General features: G+C 47.6%; 1 protein-coding gene and 1 long non-coding RNA gene across 2 annotated transcripts; one reads left to right on the plus strand and one right to left on the minus strand.

Moving 5' to 3' along the window:
• The first annotated feature begins 1336 nt into the window (after positions 1–1336).
• On the plus strand, positions 1337–16845 carry LOC144941073 (uncharacterized). The gene is made up of 3 exons (XR_013639218.1): positions 1337–1412; positions 3377–3513; positions 16503–16845. It is a non-coding gene; the product is annotated as an uncharacterized LOC144941073 (long non-coding RNA).
• LOC144941072 (trypsin-2-like) lies at positions 2255–5105 on the minus strand. The gene is made up of 4 exons (XM_078867512.1): positions 4921–5105; positions 4015–4274; positions 3350–3483; positions 2255–2420 (listed from the first exon to the last, which is right to left on the minus strand). Exons 1-4 carry the CDS (start codon positions 5064–5066, stop codon positions 2271–2273), a joined length of 690 nt encoding a protein of 229 aa, XP_078723638.1. The 5' UTR covers positions 5067–5105; the 3' UTR covers positions 2255–2270.
• Positions 16846–18945: the final 2100 nt, after the last annotated feature.

The following is an 18945-nucleotide window of genomic DNA, read 5'->3' on the forward strand; positions in this document are numbered from 1 at the left end:
TCTGACACCAGCGAGGAGGTGGGTGTTTGTGGTGACCTATTTGTAAGTTATTCCTCTGAAACAAAGCATCCTGCGGACGGGGACACCTTCAGTTAAACCTGGGCTAGTGATATTCCACTAGCTTTTTTGCCCATCCAAGGATGGGTGTATATTTCAGTAAATCTGAAACATTCAATAAAGAATTGTTCAGCTCATGATTATGAATGAGGGGCGGTTGCCCCATGTGGAGTGATATCACCCCCTAATGGTAATTGTGGAGGGGTGCGGCATGTGGAGTGCGCGACCTTCTTGTGCGTTAATGTAAATTTCCACGCGGGCATGAATTTTAATGAAGGGAGGGGGGCTCTTTTGCAGTGACGTCACGCACGGATGTAGGACTGTGCTGCGTAGATTTCTTTTTTACTGTCACTTTCTGTAAAGAAACGTCATATTTGAAGCGACTTTGCATACTTAATTATTGAATGCAGCTCGTTTTTCCTCTGCGTTAGTGTAAAAATCCACCCACTCATGAATATTAATAAGGGGGGGGGGTGGGCCTCATGTGGAGTGACGTCACGCGCGGGACGGACATACATTTCTGGGTAATGTGAGTAGCATTGAGTCGGAGTGGTAATGGCATTGAAATGTTCACTCAGTATGGTAGGGAACTCGATTTTTATTCCAGGTGTTGCTGGGTAGAAGCACGTTGCTCAATGTTGTTTTGCTCCTCTGGTGACTGCCAGGGAATGGACCTAAGGACTATATGAGACCAGGCCGGAGGGATTGAGACAACCAGGTGCCTGCAGTGTGTGGTCTGGAGCTACCCCACTGAGTTGGTGGTGGGGGGGACCACGGGGCCACCAAGCAAAGAGTCACCTGGTTCCAGACCGTGGGCAGCTTCTCACCCTGTACATTGAGTGTTGTGGAGTGGCTTTCCAGTGAGGCTCTGAGCCACAAGGGAGCCAGGCTGCCACCTTCCAGTAAATGCTGTTGGGGATAGAGAAATTCAGGAAGTGCGATGGTTTGGTGCTGGTGAAACCACCACAAGAAAGCACACCGAACTTGTCATACAATTTAGACTGCTTGTAGTACAATGGCGCTGTACTTGTGCATTATAATCACATAAAGCTCGAATTAGAATGACCACATCTTCTTCTATATATATAAACGCCTAACTTTAAGTGATGAACGCTGCACTTCCCGTCGTTTTCATGCAGGGGGCGCGTAGGTTCGAACGACGGAGGCGCATGGACAGACGTTCGATTACGTTGGAATCGATCTGCAGAACCAGGCGATTCAGTTGATTCCCAGAATCGACCTGGCCCCCACCGACACGACTTTGCCATTTGTTTTGCGACGACGACAATTTCCCATTCTCCCCGGGTACGCTATCACAATCAACAAGTCGCAGGGACAGACGTTCCATTACGTTGGTAAGCGCACAACTTTATCTTTCTATAATGAGTCATATAATATAACTTCTAAACGGAGCATCGGGTGCTTGCGGGAATGCATCGTTCGTGTGCAAATTTTGTGACTTTCCTGGCCGAAGGCCTGAAATGCTTTAGTACTTGAATAAGAATTTCACTTAATTTTCATCAAAATCGCACTTTTTCCACATTTCCACGAGCAGTGTACGTCCGGAATGCCAATGACGAGCGTGTTGATAGAGTAGTGGAAAAAACTACTCAAAACGGTCTAACACACCGGTTAGTGCTGAACTCATAACGAATTGGCATGTTTGTTTAAGGGACAAACCTTACGAAGTGGCTGTGTCGGGTGTTGGTGGGTTTAACGACACATTTATATTTACGCGATTTAACCCAAAATGGTCTCTATAAAGTGACCAGGTTCAGAATACAATGTGCTAACCAATACATCATGACCATAGTATCCAGCATCAGAGTGAGTGGCTTACAAAAATAAGTTTGGGAGTTCAATTCCTGGTTGTGGATTGACTCATGATTCGACTCGAATGTAGTTGTCCTATGGATAGACTTGACCCATCATAGGAATGTGGAATTTCCACCACTGGCTCGGAGCTGCAAACAGGAGGTGAGCACTACCTCAGTGCTCCTTAAACAGGCATTCACTTTGACTTTTTGGCTTTTAAAGTCAACAAACTATGAAATTGACTTTAAATAAGTGCATACCCCATAAAAACAAGCTCACAAAAACAGAAATTAAGAGAAAATATTGGTTCACATTTTTATTCATTTGGTTACACCATAACAATCGTCGTCATGATTATCATTATGGTCGCGGTGTAGAGTAGTGTGCTAGATCCACGATTAGTTGGCCGCGATGGTCTGCGCGATCCAGGCGTTGTAGTTGCACACCTTGGTGTACACGCCGGGGTAGTTGGGCAGGGCGCAACCACGGCCCCAGGACACGATGCCCTGCAGCTCGCCATTGCACGCGACGGGGCCGCCGGAGTCTCCCTGCGGTGGCGGCAGAAGCAGGTGTCAGGGGGGTCGGGGGTTAGCAGCTGTCTCCTGCATCTGGTGGCTCAGCGGTAGAGCAAGAAGCTGTCAATCGTAAGGTGTTGCGAGTTGAAGTCCTGGTTGGAGGTTGCCTCCTATCGCGGTTTGTATTAATAAAGGTTTTTTGTTTGTTGTATCCACGATATAACCCCAAAAAACGTATATTATGGATTATATTGGTCGCGAAAGCCTATGTGTTAAACCGGTGTTTTGTATTGTTTGTTGTAACGTTTATACCGGCCCCAACTGGACATCTGATAAAAGAGAGCTTTATAGCTCATCGGTTCCTCCAGCATAAGTAAATATTCTGATTCTGACTCATCCCATCATTTCTCTGACAAAGTCAACGGTGATTGCCGAATAACTTTTCTACCATGCTCAGGGCTGTAAACGTGAGGTGAGCACCAGTGGCTCAATGGTCATTGCAGCAGGAAATCGATTTGACTTTACAAGCAGACGAGACCAGGGAGTAGCAAGCGAACGTCGTATTCATGTTACAAATGGGTGCAATTCTGTCAATGCATATTTGAACATATTACCAACGCAGCTCATTATCGTACGCGATGTGTGGTCACACGATAATTGCACTCACAAAGCAAATCACGTGTAACAATTTTCACCAATTACTCTGGTCACTTGAGTCTGGAATTCCCTTCGGCCATCTTTTGCTGCCAAATCCAAGGCTAGGCTTAATACTTTTAAAATACAAATATACATATATACATTCTCCCTGTTTACATTGTTGCACGTTTTATATGAATACCGTATCCTACTTCTTGCTCAGCATATTGACGTGAAACGATATAAACCCAAATTATAGTCCCTCCGTTCCTCGAATCTCTCTCCAATCGAAGCGAGCTCCTTCGGCTTCGATGTCGCTGTCTCACCTGGCAGGAGTCCTTGCCGCCCTCCAGGTATCCCAGGCAGATCATGTTGTTGGTGATGTCACCGGGGTAGGAGTTCCTGCAGGAGGTGTCACTCAGCACGGGCGCCTGGACGCACATGAGGACGTCGGGACTGCCTGTGGGGGGAGACAACGCCGGTCGAGGAGGTGACGAGGCCGAACACGCAGCACAGGGTGGCACCCCGCCACTGACGCATCGAACTTGTCACGCTGCGGGGTCAAAACACCGCCTGCAGCTTAGGAATTCGCTGTCAGTGTCTCTCGCTACGTTGCTCAATTCGAGAAAACGTATTCACTCTCGTTCATGACGTCTTCAGTAGCGCGGTGTGTTGCTGGCCGCTTGGCGTTTTGGGCCTTTGTGCCAGTGCTGTACAATAATTATATAAATCCATGATTAGGTGTTTAAGTGTTATCCCCTCATTTCAGGCACTCCAGTTTCCCACTGCATGCAACAATACTCGTAGTAATTGTAACCGCCCAACCGTGATGTGGCTGCGTTAACGAGTAAACAACTTCTCTCTCCAGATTAGAAAGACGTGTACGATTTGCATGGGGGCAGATGTTGACCGCGTTTCCCTTCACGTCTCTGCCGCAGTAGAAGGGGGAGAAGGGGGGTGGGTAGGGACGGTGAGCGCGGCGCGTCCTCACCGACGCTGGTCTGGGTCTCGCCCCAGCCGGAGATGGTGCACATGACTCCGGTGTTGACGCAGGAGGAGGGCAGCGCGATGGGCTGCGCGTACTGGTTGAGGGTGGCTGGCGAGGACAGCTTGATGAGCATGATGTCGTTGTCGATGTTCCAGGAGTTGTACTGGGGGTGCTGGATCGCCTTGGAGGCCTGGATCCTCTGCTCGGTGCCCTCGGTCACGAAGATGTTGTGCTCGCCGATGCGCACGGAGATGCGCGACGCGCTGGGGTTGGAGGGGGGGAGGGACGAGGGTAATGATGAGGAATTGCATTTATACGGCTCTTAAATGACTTTGCAACTCGGCATCTCATCCCCGCTATTCCTATTCCCTACTGCTATCACGCTGGGCACAACGAGCATCTTCCAAAGTGAAACGCTCCATGTTCAAAATCAGAGTTGGGGGTTCACTTGGCCCATCTCCCCTCTGAGATTGATAACATTGATACTACTTTGTAGGGTGATTTTCCTGTGGGGAGACTCGCCCACGAAATTAGGAATTTGGAATTTACACTACTGGTTCAAGGCTGTTAACGGGAGTTGAGCAACACCTCAGTGTCCATTGAGAAATGTAATATGGGTAATGGAGATTGCAGTGCCGTGACTCGGCAAAACCCCACCAGAACATCACACCACCACGCAGAGATGGGCAAAACGCATTCAGATTGTTGACTTATGTAATTTATGTACGAATGACCAATTTCTTTTAGGTGTGTAATTTATATACCAATTTCAAATTGCAAATGTAACGAAATTACATACGGACGTTTTCGTGTAATTTAGATAGCAGCCCCATCTCTGCCCCCTCAGCCTCCCAGTCACCCACACGCACACAGCGAGGAGATTTGATCTTGTCCGCGCAGCGCACTCACGTCTGGTAGCAGTGAGCGGCAGACACGACCCACTCGCTGTTGATCAGGGAGCCTCCGCAGAAGTGGTATCCGATGTTGAGGGACACCTGCCACGGCTGCGAGTGGGCAGCGCACTCGTAGCCACCCACGATGTGGTCCTCATACATGTATGGGGCCGCCGCTGCCAGACAAAGACAAAGATCCCCCAGGAGAGCTTTCACAGACTGTTGGGGCAAGTGTTATTAGCGAGCACCTATGAAGGCCGGAACCGCACGCGTTGGAGTGGGTGGCCAGCACACACACACACAGTCGTGTCGATGTATGTCCAGGGCCATTAACTTGCATCCACCAACATTCATCATCATAGTCGTCGATGTCTTCATTGAAAGCAGTCTCACTGCTAGCAACATCCCAATCATCGCCAACATTAGAGTTGCTCGAACACCCCAATGTGGGACTATAAAGCTTGGGAAGTTGTTGGGGTCTGTTCTGCTTTCCCACGCGTCTGTCTGTGGGTTTCCCCTGGGCCTTTGTGCCAAATCTGCACAAAGGCGCTTTGCACATTCTACAGCAGCAATTTGCATGAATTAAGCTGTATTAAAATCATATTATTATAAGTAATAATAGTTATCGCTTGCACAACTATTATCAACGCCATCACCCCACTGTCATTGCCAGACGGATGTGTGTTGCATACCTGTCACGCCCTTGTCAGTGTCTACCTTATTACAGACCAATTAAGATTGTATTGGTCACCCATGCCCTTTACAAATCTCAACGTTCACCCTACAAAGTCTCATCACAAGGGAGAAACACAAACATAGACACAATTTTTTTTTTGCCCGTATTTAAACCACAGTACGCTGTATGGACCCGAAAACTCAATTACTCTGTACAATAATACGGGGTAAACCCTATGGGTTGACAGCTGTGGCGTTGTATATTGAACTTCTTGTCGCACCGTACTTAGTCAACCGTGCTAATCGGACGATTATAATCTACACCATCGTCATCACCATCTCGCTCCTCACTGTCTCTCCTAGCGGGATAAAAAGGAGCGTTTCCCGTTGAGGCTAAATGAGTAAAAGTGAACGCCATCGTTTTTGGATTTAAGGTAAATCGGATACAAATGGGCAACAGCCGTTGTGGAACATTGCAGGAAGCTCAACCCCGCGCCATTGGTTACCATAGCACAGCGCACCGACAGCTGCACCACTATTGCTGCTCTCTATGTAGCCACGACAAGATATTTGTTTTAATTTAGTGATACAATGATAATAATATCCAGCCTCTTGTCAATCGAATGCAGAATGAAGTCCTCCCCACTCTGTGTTGGTCGTTTCTTTAAAACTGCTTTTTGTGTTTAGTACGGTGCGAAAGAAGTTTAACATACATAATTGGGGGTTTAACAATACCTCACGCTGGTCATTAGGGGTTCTGTTTTAAAAGGAAAATATATCATATACGACGTTTTGGACAATTGCCATTTTTCATCGCACCAAAATAATTTGGATCACATCGCTCGCCACTCATGTTTGGCCGTGAGCTCAAAATCGAACTCGAGTCACCGTGTTCGTAGTGAAACACGGTAACTGCTACACTACCGCTCCCCAAACTTATTCAAGACACCGACAAAGATCCCCCGTATAGCCTTAACAGACTGTTGGGGCAATTTCTGTCAGCGAGCATCTATAATGGCCGGCACAGACACACACTGAGACAAAGACAAACATCCTTAGTTTAGCCTGAACAGACTGTTTGGGCAATTGCTGTTAGCAAGTAGCACCTATGAAAAAGGCTGGCGATGTTTACACATCGAACCAGGTACTGATTTGAGGCTGAGTCTACCTAGGAGAGACCAAGACCGGTTCAGATAATCGTCATAATTGAACTCAGGTCGCTGGGTTCGTAGCGCACCATGCTTACCGTTCCACTATCGCTCCCGACACAGATACACACAGAGACAAATAAAGACAAAGACACAAAGACACACACACAGACAAACAAAGACACACAGAGTCTCTGGAGGAACTCACCAGCGACACCCACGAGAAGAGCGAGGATGAGCCCGTGCATGTTTTTTGTGGTTCGTGAGCAAGACGATGCTGAGCTGCTGCCCAGAGTCGCCTTATATCCCAACCGGCAGCTCCACCTTATCTCGTGGCCTTGTCCGGTATCTTCTGTGCTGCCCAGTGCCTTGTGGAAGCCTCATTAAACCCATCAATATTTTCCCAGCCGATACTAAAATAGCCAGAACCGCTTACCGGAACTATACGCCACAACCGTATCAAGCGCTTTTTATTTGTTCATATGCGTGCCTTCCACTGTGGTGTTCCTGTCAAGTTGAAGATACATTTCCCTTAAATGGCAAAAGAGTGAGAAGAAAATGAGCACAAACTACAAATATCGCCACGTTTGTCGTCCGCACTGCCTTAACACAGAAACATTATACGCTGTTCTTTACTTTAAAAGACTCGTATTTTCGTTTTCATGATTTGTAAACGGCTCTGCAGAATTCAATTAGTTTGCCATCCACTACTGGATGAAGGTCTCCCAACGCCTTTCAAGTCATGGGGGTTGTTCGACCGTCACTGATGTTAGTTGTGGCTGGGAATTGAACTCAGGGTTCGCCAGGTTTATAGCACAGTGCAGAAACTACCACTGCATCACCGCTCCACCAAAATTATGTTAATAAGAATAATGATGGATGCGTTTTCACAAACCTCACCGCTTGGTCCGAGATCGGTGCTCCGAGCACGTCTCAGTTGACCAGATTGTTTGGTGTTGCTTCTGCTGCTGCGTTGGCAGTGGTGCACAAAGTACGATTAGCAACAACTCAACACATACTCGTCAATAACTACACCGTGCTCTTAAGCAGGGGCGGTTTCTTCATTAGGGCGATTGGGCAACGCACCACCAATGTGTGAAAGGGACTTTTTCAATCACATTAACAATCTCATTCAACCACAGAGCTATGCTAGCCGTTACTGTGCCTCTGGATATAGTCCAATCAGCGTCATGTCACGTTCTGTGGAGTACCGCCTCTTTTTGGGCGATTTCACTCCGGCTGAGAATCGCCCAGAGTGGTCCCATAGACTTACATTCAAAGATGATTTTTTTCGAAAGGCGGGCGCTGCAATGCATTCTCTATGGCTTCCGGGAGGGCTCGCACTAACGTGCTTACGTCATCATACGTCAGCACGTTTCAGTCAACAATTGTATTTGTCGCCACCTAGTGGAATTTCGATTTAAAGCTTTCGTGACTGCAGGAATTCATCTTCTTGGTTCTTTCGGTAAAGTCACGTAGAAGGGAAGTAATAAAATAATAAAAATAAAACATAATAAAATAATTCTCACGACGTTTCGGCCACAACGCAAGTAGCCGTCCTCAGGTGAAAACCAGGTCTGTTGAGGCAACAGCGTTTGAATGAAACAGCACACGTGCTTGGAGCATGTATATAAGCTGGGTTGGAAGGGGGGAAGAAAGGGGGAGCCTTAACAAAAGAATATGAAATATCAAGAGGAATTTAGCATATTTATGGGAAATGCAGGTATGTGACTAGTACTGCATATGCCCGTGCATTATGCAGGATTAGCATCAAAGGGATGGGATAAGGGTAGCATTAATGAAGGGAAGGAGTGTTAATAGTATGTAGCTGCAGTAACTAAAACCACCACGTAAACAACTAAAGTATAAACTACATATTATCATCAGTATACTAAATATACTCTACAATACGTTGAGTTACTAACAGTAAGTAATACATTACAATTCTATGTCGTAAAAAAAAATATATATATAATATGCTTGCATCTAAACTTTATTCTCTTACATCACACGAGTCTACACCCTACTATATACTGCCATAGACAAACCCAACATTAAATTATATACTGTATTGCACACCAAAGAAAGGTTCTCCTTTTCCGACCACCTTGTAAGTGCCACGCTGCTACAAGGAGAGATGTTTCAACAGCATGGCCATACATTCCCTGTTGAGGCTCTGAACATCACTGTCAGGGCATACCCTATGTTAAATAAGGCGAAGCTGAAGACTGAACTGTCTGTCATTTATGAGAGTCCAGAATTCGAGGGCTGCTGTGGTGCACTAGCGCTGTACCAGGTTTTGCTGAAGTACAACCTCCAGGATACTTTTTCAGAGACTGTTGCTCTGTTGAACATCCTCATAACCACTCCCATGACAACTGCTGAAGCTGAGAGGTGTTTCTCAACCTTAAAGAGAATCAAGACATTCCTGAGAAATGTAATGGGACAGGAACGTCTGAATGCAATGGCTATGCTTTCCATGGAGAGGGAACTAGTCAGGAACATGCCTGCTTTCAATGAGAGAGTAATTTATCACTTTGCTACTTTGAAAGAGAGAAGAGCAAAATTTCAGTATAAGTAAGCAGTGTATTAAGCGAGTAATGTGATGTAAGTAGTGTAATAATAGTGAGTATAGAAACAAACAAGGAGATGTATTGTAAGAGTCACTTTATTTTTCATTAATATTAAAGTAGTGAAGTTGCCTTTACATGCTTAAGCTGTTAATTTATCCATTGCATGGGTGGACCTTATCCTTATCAATCATCCAAACATTTGCCCCCCCCTGAGAGATTTTGCAGGAGCCGCAACTGCTCTTAAGTTACTCGGAAGTGAGAATGTTAAGGGAGAACTGCGTGTAATATGCATATCCAGTCCTGTACAGTAAATCTTATATATAAAAGTAATTTTTTGTCTGTCCGTCTGTGCACGCACGCTTGCGAGGGATTTGGCTCTCGGACGATTGGCTGGGAGGGTAACAGAGCTTAGCCAATAATCCCTTTGATTTAAAACGGAATAAAAGCAGGATAGAGGAGCCCCGAGTTCAGTTCTCTTCCAGTCAGCAATCGGGACAGTCAACTTTCCGGCCACTCGAGCGTTCGAGTGACACACCGCAGCCCAGCTTGGATCCGTCCCCAGTAGGAACTTCGTGCGGCCTCGCTCCTCCCCGACTCCCTGCGCATCCGTGCAGAATCGTAAGTGCGTGAGAAAGGGGAGAGATAGCATAGGGAGCTGTCGAGGGATTTAACACAAATAAGGGAAACTGCTCGCTGGGTGATTCTGGCTCCGAGACAGAGAGTGTGCAATTACAGTCGCGTCGGGAATAAATACTAGCACAAGATACCAACGTGTGGTTTCTGTGGGTGTGGAGAGGGCGTGGGGTGGTGTGAGTGCGCGCGTAAGTCTGATGATCGTCGCGCATTCACTGATGAACGATTGCGGACGTTCAGTGCTGGCGTGAATAACGAGTGAAATACGCGAGGTAACCTCGGTCCGATCGCCGTCGCGTTTGCGCCACGCTAACCACGTGCGGTTGTGCAACAGATTGACGCGTGAGTGTCGTCGGTAATAGCTCGCCGTTGTGTCCGGGTTTTGCGCGCGAATCCGGCCGACGTTCATCCACCGTTGTGTCCGGGTTTTGCACGCGAATCCCGTCAACGTTCATTCACCGTTGTGTCCGGGTTTTGCACGTGAATCCGGCTGACGTTCATCCACCCTTGTGCCCGGGTTTTGTACGCGAATCCGGCCGATGTTCATCCACCGTTGTGTCCGGGTTTTGCGCGCGAATCCCGTCGACGTTCATCCACCCTTGTGCCCGGGTTTTGTGTGCGAATCCGGCTGACGTTCATCCACCCTTGTGCCCGGGTTTTGCGTGCAAATCCCGTCGACGTTCATCGACCATCGTGCCTAGTGTTGCGCGCGAATCCTGCGGACGTTCATCCACCCTTGTGTCCGGGTTTTGCGCGCGAATCCCAGCGACGTTGATCGACCATTGGGCCTGGGTGTTGCGCGCAAACCCAGTCAACATTCCTTCATCCTTGCCCGGTGCTTGAGCGCAGGGGCTTAATTACTCCGCGCGTTTTACGCAGTAGGCGTTCGTGACGACGTTCACCTTAAGCAACTATATAATTCCTCGTCACAGCCATCTCTTTGACACACTTAAGCGGTTGTGCTGTCACTGCGTTGTCCCCACCTGAAGACGGATGCTTGTGTTATGCCCGAAACGTCGTGATTTAATTGAGTTGTTTAAAAAAAATGTTTTACCTAGGTGACATTACCGAAAAAACCAAAGAGTATGGATCCTTGCAGTCACGAAAACCTTGGGCCTATTCCCGTTTAATATTAAGTTGGTTGCATGTCGGGCAGTATGCTAAACATTTTGAACAGACACACATTCACAAATTTCCCTTATATATAAGATCGATAGAGTCAGCATGTACTACTGTAGTGATAGCAGGTACCACCACAGTCGGTATCCACTGCTGTAATCATAGCAGGTACCACCATAGTCAGTACGCACTGCTGTAATCATAGCAGGTACTACCACAATATGCACTACTGTAATCATAGCAGGTACCACCACAGCAGTATGCACTGCTGTAATCATAGCAGGTACCACCACAGCAGTATACACTGCTGTTAACATAGCAGGGACCACCACAGTGAGTATGCACTGCTGTAGTGATAGCAGGTATCACCATAGTCGGTATGCATTGCTGTAGTGAAATCAGGTACCACCACAGTCAGTATGCACTGCTGTTATCATAGCAGGTACCACCACAGTCATTATGTACTACTGTAATCATAGCAGGTGCCACAACAGTCAGTATGCACTGCTGTAATTATAGCAGGTACCACCACAGTCAGTACGCACTGCTGTAATCATAGCAGGTACCACCACAGTCAGTATGCACTGCTGTAGTGATAGTAGATACTGCCATGGAGTTGGTAGATACTGCTACATAGAGTTAGTAGATACTAAAACAGTCAGTATATACCACTACGGTGAGTAAATACTACTGTAATGAGAGAGCACACCGACGGCCGACGGAGGGCTGCATAGGCACTGCTGCATCGGTCATAGCCAATCAGGGCTAAGGGTTCCATCTGGGCTAAATTTTATGGGCGGAGCTCATGGGTACATGCGGGAATCATCGGGAAAGTTTTGAGGGGGGCGTGGGTAGAGGCGGAGCTTTGCTCTGTCGAGAGGGATATAAGGAGAGGCAAGAGGAGGACTCGGGGTCGGTGTGGATGCCTGGAGTCCGGACTTCATCTCCGCCATCTCGTCACGCCACCGGCCACGTGGCAGTCTCGAGGGCCGAAGCTCTAGATTCCTGGCGCGCCGTCGACCAGTGGTGCGCAGGGGAGAGAGATTGAGGGATGCCGCGCGGGGACGGAAGAGCAGTGACCGCGTGCATACGGCGAGAAAGAAGGTGACCATCCAGAAGGGAGTGCGGAGCCGAACAGTCATCACTAAATAAAGAAAGGACGCAAGTCTCAACCTGTCGTGGAAGTCGTTTATTACACTACTATACAGTCAGTAGCTACTACTGGCTCAGTAGATACTACTGTACAGTCAGTAGATACAACTACAAAGTCAATAGATACTACTTGCTCTGTTGAATGTAGGGTGTGGACGTATATATACCTACGCGGGGGTAAAGATATTTATGAGGGGGTGGGTCGACAATTTTCGGAAACCTTTTAGATTAACTGTTTACCCCACACTTTCTTTAAGTTTTTGGACTTTTGCAAGCTTCTTATAATTTTGTTGGTGAAGAAATGGACAAATGGCCCACCGGGCTTTGACAATACCTTAGTATCTGTGTATGTACATGTAAGGTTTTTAAGAGAAGTTTTGAAATATATTTTTTGCCCGGGCAATTACGGGTACTTCCCGCTAGTCTTGTATATAAACGTAATTTTTTGTCTGTCTGTCTGTCCGTCTGTGTGTTTTTGGATGTTACTTGTGAAGGATTTGTCTCGAAAACCGTGAGGTTTATGTTTAAAAAAAGTAGCAAGGTACCACGCCATAAGCCACCTGGTGAGCCAGCGCTATTCTATTTTTCCATCTGTCAACTATCTTAAAGTACAGTGGTACCTCGGTATATGACCGCTTTGGAATACGTCGAATTTGGTATACATCGTGTTTTGACGAGAAAAAAAATTTCTTGGGATACGACGTCTTGCTTGGGATACGACGCGCTTGCTAGAACTTTTATGGGTCGGGATGAGTCACCGCATACCCGTATATCCCGTTCACGACTGAAACAAAGCTCCGCTCCTCAGTCTGCCTGTAGGTCTCGTTCAGTGCACAACCCTTGCTATAACTCATTTTAACGTGAATTTTTTGCGAATTCATTCCTAAGAAAGTTAGTGATAAAAGCAGAAAAATACTACCCCAATAAAGCTCTAACAAGCCGTAACAGTATTGTGTGGAATGACCAGACAATGTCACACTTCAGGAACATTCTTAGAAGAAGGCAAAAACAAACTTCAATGGACAGGTTTTTAGTAAAACCCCAGAATTTTAGCTTCCTGAAGTTTTAATGGAAGGGGACTCTCCTTCCAAAAAATAACATCTCTTCCTCACCACCATCCTCATAGGCTATCAACTCCTCTCAGCAACGTAAAGTGACGTTAAATTTTATTATTTAAATTTATTAAAATTTATTTTGTATGCATTTATTTTAATTTATGTATGCATTTTAGTAATAAGTAGTGTCTAAATTATTTTATACAATCCCATTAATGTATAATATGCCATATAAAATCTAATTTCTTATACTCTGGAACGGATTATTTCCTTTCCCTTTATTTCTTATGGGAAAAATTCGTTTGGTTTGCGTCATTTTCGGTATAAGTCCTACCTTCTGGAACGAATTAACGGCGTATACCGAGGTACCACTAGTTAAATTAACAATTTTGTGCTATTTCTATTTATTTATTTTCTCGCGTTGCTCAGCGAGCGCTAAAGATGCCCGGGGGTTGCCCCACGCAACACACGTGTTATCGGTGGAGGGGGGTGGATTACTCATTCACGTTAAAAATGCAAAAAATACACAACGCTGAGGTAAATTCTTCAAAGTGTCATGTTCTCTTCTCCCCCCCACCCCAATGTGTGCACTTACTACTGTAGTGACTGGGAAGGTCACTGTGTAGTGCCGGGCCTGCGAGGCCACGGCGGAAGATGCACCATCATCGCGTACACCCCGGACACGGCGTGCAGTACCAACCCTAGTGAGGGTTTGGGAGAGCGCTGGTTAGCGCTATGGCACCATGCGCTGTGCGCAGTGCGGGCTCCTACTTGAGAGAGCGTCAGCTCAGCCAGGGTAACAACGGGTGATGCTACTCTGGTTGACCTGTGGCCACGTGACGGGTCGTTACTGGAGGGGGGCCACAGGTGGAGGGGGCCAAAGGGTGGTCACATGGTCTGGGAAGAGCTTTCGAGAGCCTTCGGGTAAGGGCGAGAAAGATCGAGAGGGTGGGCGGGGCGAGAGGCGGAGCTAGCCCCAGCCCGGCCGAGCAGGGGGGGTCCTATTTGTGTCGGGGTCGCACGCGGGTTTGGGGGGAGTCGGTACATGTGCGTGATCAGTGGTCTGAGCTGGCCCACCGGGTGGTTGTGGCAGCTGCAGGTTCGTCGGCCCTACGGGTTCATTGAGGGGGTTGAAATCCATATGCTTGCTGACACTGGCGCGTCCTCGACCATTATTTCGGAACTGATAATATTTTGCCCCCCCCGGTGTCGCGTTTTAGAACCTGTGGATGCTGTCGGGACGGCGTATGGCATTTCTCACGTCTCCGACCCGCATGTGTTCTGCTAATGTTATGGTGCAGGCACTTGCACGCCGAACGGTGCGGATTCTGCCTGGTGCTCAAATGTTGGTGCCCCTCCGATTGTGTAAACCGCTCGATTTGTGTGCTGTGTGTGACGGTATCGTGTTGGGGCCCTCAAATAAGCTTAATCGAGGGATGTCGCTCATGGCAGCCCAGACGTTGGTGGCCCAGGACCAAGAGCCTTTCATTCAAGTTCTCAATGCCGGGTCAGACACTACGGTCATTCAGGAGGGTACCATGCTGGCTCATGCATCACCCGCGCGTCCGGAGAAGGATGTCGTGGGGAATGTCGGGGTTGGCGTTCAGGCTCGCAGGCCCCGTGACGCTTTGCTCTGAGTGTGGTGATTTATCCGCGGGACAAATGCGGAAGCTGATAGCACTCTTGCATGAATTTTCGGACATTTTTTGTAAGAGCAAATTTTATAATGGTCGCACATCCCTCTTGAGCCACCATATTGATACGGGCGATGCCGCCCCGATTTGGCAGAATACCTACCGCCTGAGTCTAGCAGAAAAGGAACATGTTCGTGTGGCTGTTGATGAGATGTTGGCCGCAGAGATCATCTCACCATCCACCAGCCTATGGGGTGCTCCGATCGTGCTTGTTAAGCAGCACAATGGCAGCTTGCGATTTTGTGTTGGTTAACGAAAACTTAGTAAGCTTTCTGTCGTCGATGCATACCCCTTGCCTCGGATGGATGATTCGCTGGACGCCTTAGCGGGGGCATGGTTCTTTTCCACCCTTGACCTTTTATCAGGATTTTGGCAGCTGCCACTTGATGAGGCTTCAAAACCCAAGACGACCTTTCTGACGCCGCAAGGGTTGTTCGAGTTTAACTGGCTTCCTATGTGGCTCCGCTCAGCGCCAGCCACATTTCAGCGATTGATGGAGCTGGTTTTGGTGGGCCTCCAGTGGGATTCATGCCCGATATATTTGGACGATGTTATTGTCTTCAGTCGTACGTTTGATGAGCATTTGGATCGCGTGCGGCCGACCTAATATTTAAACCACAAAAATGTCATCTCCTCCAGAAATCTGTTCGATATTTGGGCCACATAGTGAATCGGGTATTGCGATGGACCCGGAGAAAACTGCGTGCGTTATGACGTGGCCAACCCCCACCTTGGCGAGTGAGGTGCGCAGTTTTATCGGCTTTGCATCGTATTATCACAGATTTGTCGCCGGGTTCGCGTCCATTGCAAAACCGCTCCACGCCTTGATGGCTAATGGTCAAAAATTCCATTGGGGGGAGGAGGAAGAATCCGTGTTCCGCTCCATTCGTGATCGACTGGCTAACGCCCCTCCCCTGTGTTACCCTGAATTTTTCGCGACCGTTTGTTTTGGATACAGATGCCAGTAATACCGGCATTGGTGCGGTATTACCACAGGTTGTCAACGGAGTGGAGCACGTGGTCGCGTATGGTAGCAGGGTGCTGTTTCCGGCTGAGCAGCAGTACTGCGTTACGCGCCGGGAATTGCTCGCCATTGTGTTTTGTGCAGCAATATTGGCCCTATTTGTACGGTAGACGATTCAAAGTGCGCTCCGACCACGCTGCGCTCCAATACGCGCTGCGTGTGGACCAGCCCTGCAGGATTTTTCCTTCCATGTTACATATCTCTGCTCTCTGTAAAATCACAGCTTACAAAGTGAACTGTAAGATCACAGAGTGATTCCGTGTTCTGTGACATCACAGCAAGCACCGTGCAGTGTAACCGCGCTGAGAATGTGGCAATTGTTTACATTATTTAATCATGAATTCCGTAGATAGGAATGCAGCAATGGGATCAGTTTTATCCGTTTGGTAGCATGAATGATTTGCCGTGAAATAAGCTCGATTTAGCTGAACAAAGCTTCTGGCCACAATATTACATGTGTAATAAGCCACTGCGACGACAATCTGGAACGTGTGTCTTCTTTATTATTTATTCATTCCTTCACAGCTGGACAGCTCCGCGCTCTTCACTCTGACACGGCTGCACTCCCGTTCCCGGGCGGTTAGATGTTGTCGCTCGCGCTCCTGCGCGCCATTGACAGGCGGCTCGCGAGGAGGAAGCCCCTGGCCCGCCACGTGGCCGCTGGCGTTCTGGAGGCGCGAGACGTGGTCCCGCTCTCTGACTCCACACACTTACCCTGAGCTCTCTTCCGCTTTCCCTTTTATCCCCTGACCTACGTCACCAAGCCCCGCCTACAGCCACGCCCCCTCACGACCATTCTAGATGGTTACTACCAGAGGTGTGGACTCGAGTCATGTGACTTGGACTCGAGTCAGACTCGAGTCATGAATTTGATGACTTGCGACTCGACTTGGACTTGCATAACAATGACTTTGTCCCACCTCTGGTTACTACCCAGAGACTTTAAGCTCTGCCCTTAACTTCGGCTCATCCCTCTGACTGGTTGATGGCCCAGGCGGCGGAGCCTATCCCACTGATCGGCGATCGGCGGTGAACGCTCGTATTACACATGTGTAGTGGTTGTTACGGGGAGAAAGGCGGACAGAAACACAAGGGTGTCTGCACCCACACACGGGTGTCTACTGTTGTATCCTAACCCTTCTTCCAAACTTGATATTTTTATATATTATCATCATTGATATATAATGAATGAAAACACACCAAAGCACAGCAGACTGCAAAACACCAGGTGTCACTAAGTAATGGACTGGAGGAGGGCTAGGATGGCAGAATTTGCAACCTTGCTTCAAGGAAGGAGGGGGCCTGATGAACGGGCATATGTCACCCGTGCAGGCGGCAGAGACAGTGGGAGAGTCAGCCAGACATAATTAAGGCAAAAAGCCAACCATCCTGCATGGTTTTAAGGAATTAAATTATTAAATCCAGGGTGAGTGGTCAAATGAAGTGGGTCAGCAACGCTGTGTGCACAGGGGAGGGAGCTGATTAACAACCTGCGCGTCTGAACGTGAGGGGGCCTTTGACCTGAAATTAAGAATAACACTCCCAGAGCAGAAGGTTGGATGACCACAGTGAGACGAGAATAGGGGTGTTGTGCCTCTCTCAAGGCTGCAGGCTCAGCTGAATAACAAGGCTGCGGAGGTCACCAAAAGTTCGTGTTCGCCTAGTTAAGTCGAAAAGCTCAATTATTCTGTATTGCTATTAAAGTAACGTTAAAGTCAGAATTTAACAACAGGGTAGGCTAAAGTTATTGATATTCACACCCACTCCAATTAAACCAGGCCACAAGTTACGCCTACTGAACCATCACCATCATTAAGTCAATATGAAATGTTATTTCCATACTTTAATATACAACTCGACCCGAAGCATATGACAATCAGAACCTTCCTAAGTCAAAATTGAATCGCACCCAGACAGGAGCGAATAGTCGATATAAGGTTGAAGAGGGAAGGAAATTAAGAGCACGGCGAACTGCAAACGTAAGCAAAAAAGCCGGGAACAACACACCAAGCCCAGCAACAGCGAGTCGGGCTTCGACAGGCCATAAAAGTAGGAATAATAACTCCCGGGGTCAGGGGACATCAGAAGAAGCAAGCAGACAAAAACCAGAACTGACTCCAAGGTTCAACCGCCCTCACCTACAAGGAGTGACGGAAATTAATGAGGCCTTGAGTTAACGGCGTCAGCTGGACAGCAACAACACCGGCGAGCAGAGACAGAGTGAGGCAAAGACTGCCAGGCTATGAATACAACTTCATGTCAGTAAAGCCGAACAAGTTAAGTTAAAGACATCACAATACATAATATCGTACATAACATCAATGTTAACGCTATTCACCGTCAACTATATTCCGCTTATATAACCATGCAGACACCAAGGAATACGAATTCCTAGGATCAAGAAACTTACCCCTTAACCTAAGATATCGGAAATAAATTAATAATAATAAGCCTATGCATGAAAGACAAAAGTAAAACTTATGAAAAGCCAGGATAGCGGGATAAATCACCACTAGGTCGAAATAAAATACATAATAAAAGAGCGATGTTAAACCCAGGGTCGGAGAGAAAGGGAGATCCCGGCCGTCTTTGTATCCCCGCAGCGCGGGATGGGAGTGTGTATGTGCTCGGGGAGGCACCTCCACTTGGGTCAAGCACCACGATGGGAAACGACACACCTTAGGCTACATACAGAATCATAACTGGGAAATGGTAAGGGACAAATGTTAATTTAAAACTTTTTAACCATGTCTGTGTGCGTCTGTGAGGGTCGGAGGGAGTGTGCCCCTCCCTCCAGGTCGTGCAACACGGACAGAGACGCCTGTGAGACGATTTGTAACGTCTGTGTTTTGGTTCATGAAGAAGGCCAGACAAGAGATAATATTGCACCCAGACAGAGAGACGACTTCGAGGCAATTTGTAACATCTGATTGTTTGCTCATGGATTTTATGGAGGGAGTATGACAAC

This window comes from Lampetra fluviatilis, chromosome 24 (assembly GCF_964198595.1).
Source record: "Lampetra fluviatilis chromosome 24, kcLamFluv1.1, whole genome shotgun sequence".
Taxonomy (NCBI): domain Eukaryota; kingdom Metazoa; phylum Chordata; class Hyperoartia; order Petromyzontiformes; family Petromyzontidae; genus Lampetra; species Lampetra fluviatilis.

Excerpts from the sequence above, each read along its gene's own strand:
- LOC144941072 (XM_078867512.1), bottom strand. The coding sequence starts at position 5,066 with ATGTATGAGGACCACATCGTGGGTGGCTACGAGTGCGCTGCCCACTCG. Across the intron at positions 4,275-4,920 it reads GCCGCTCACTGCTACCAGAC|CGCGTCGCGCATCTCCGTGC; the intron begins GTGAGTGCGCTG and ends CTCCAACCCCAG. Across the intron at positions 3,484-4,014 it reads CGAGACCCAGACCAGCGTCG|GCAGTCCCGACGTCCTCATG; the intron begins GTGAGGACGCGC and ends CTCCCCCCACAG.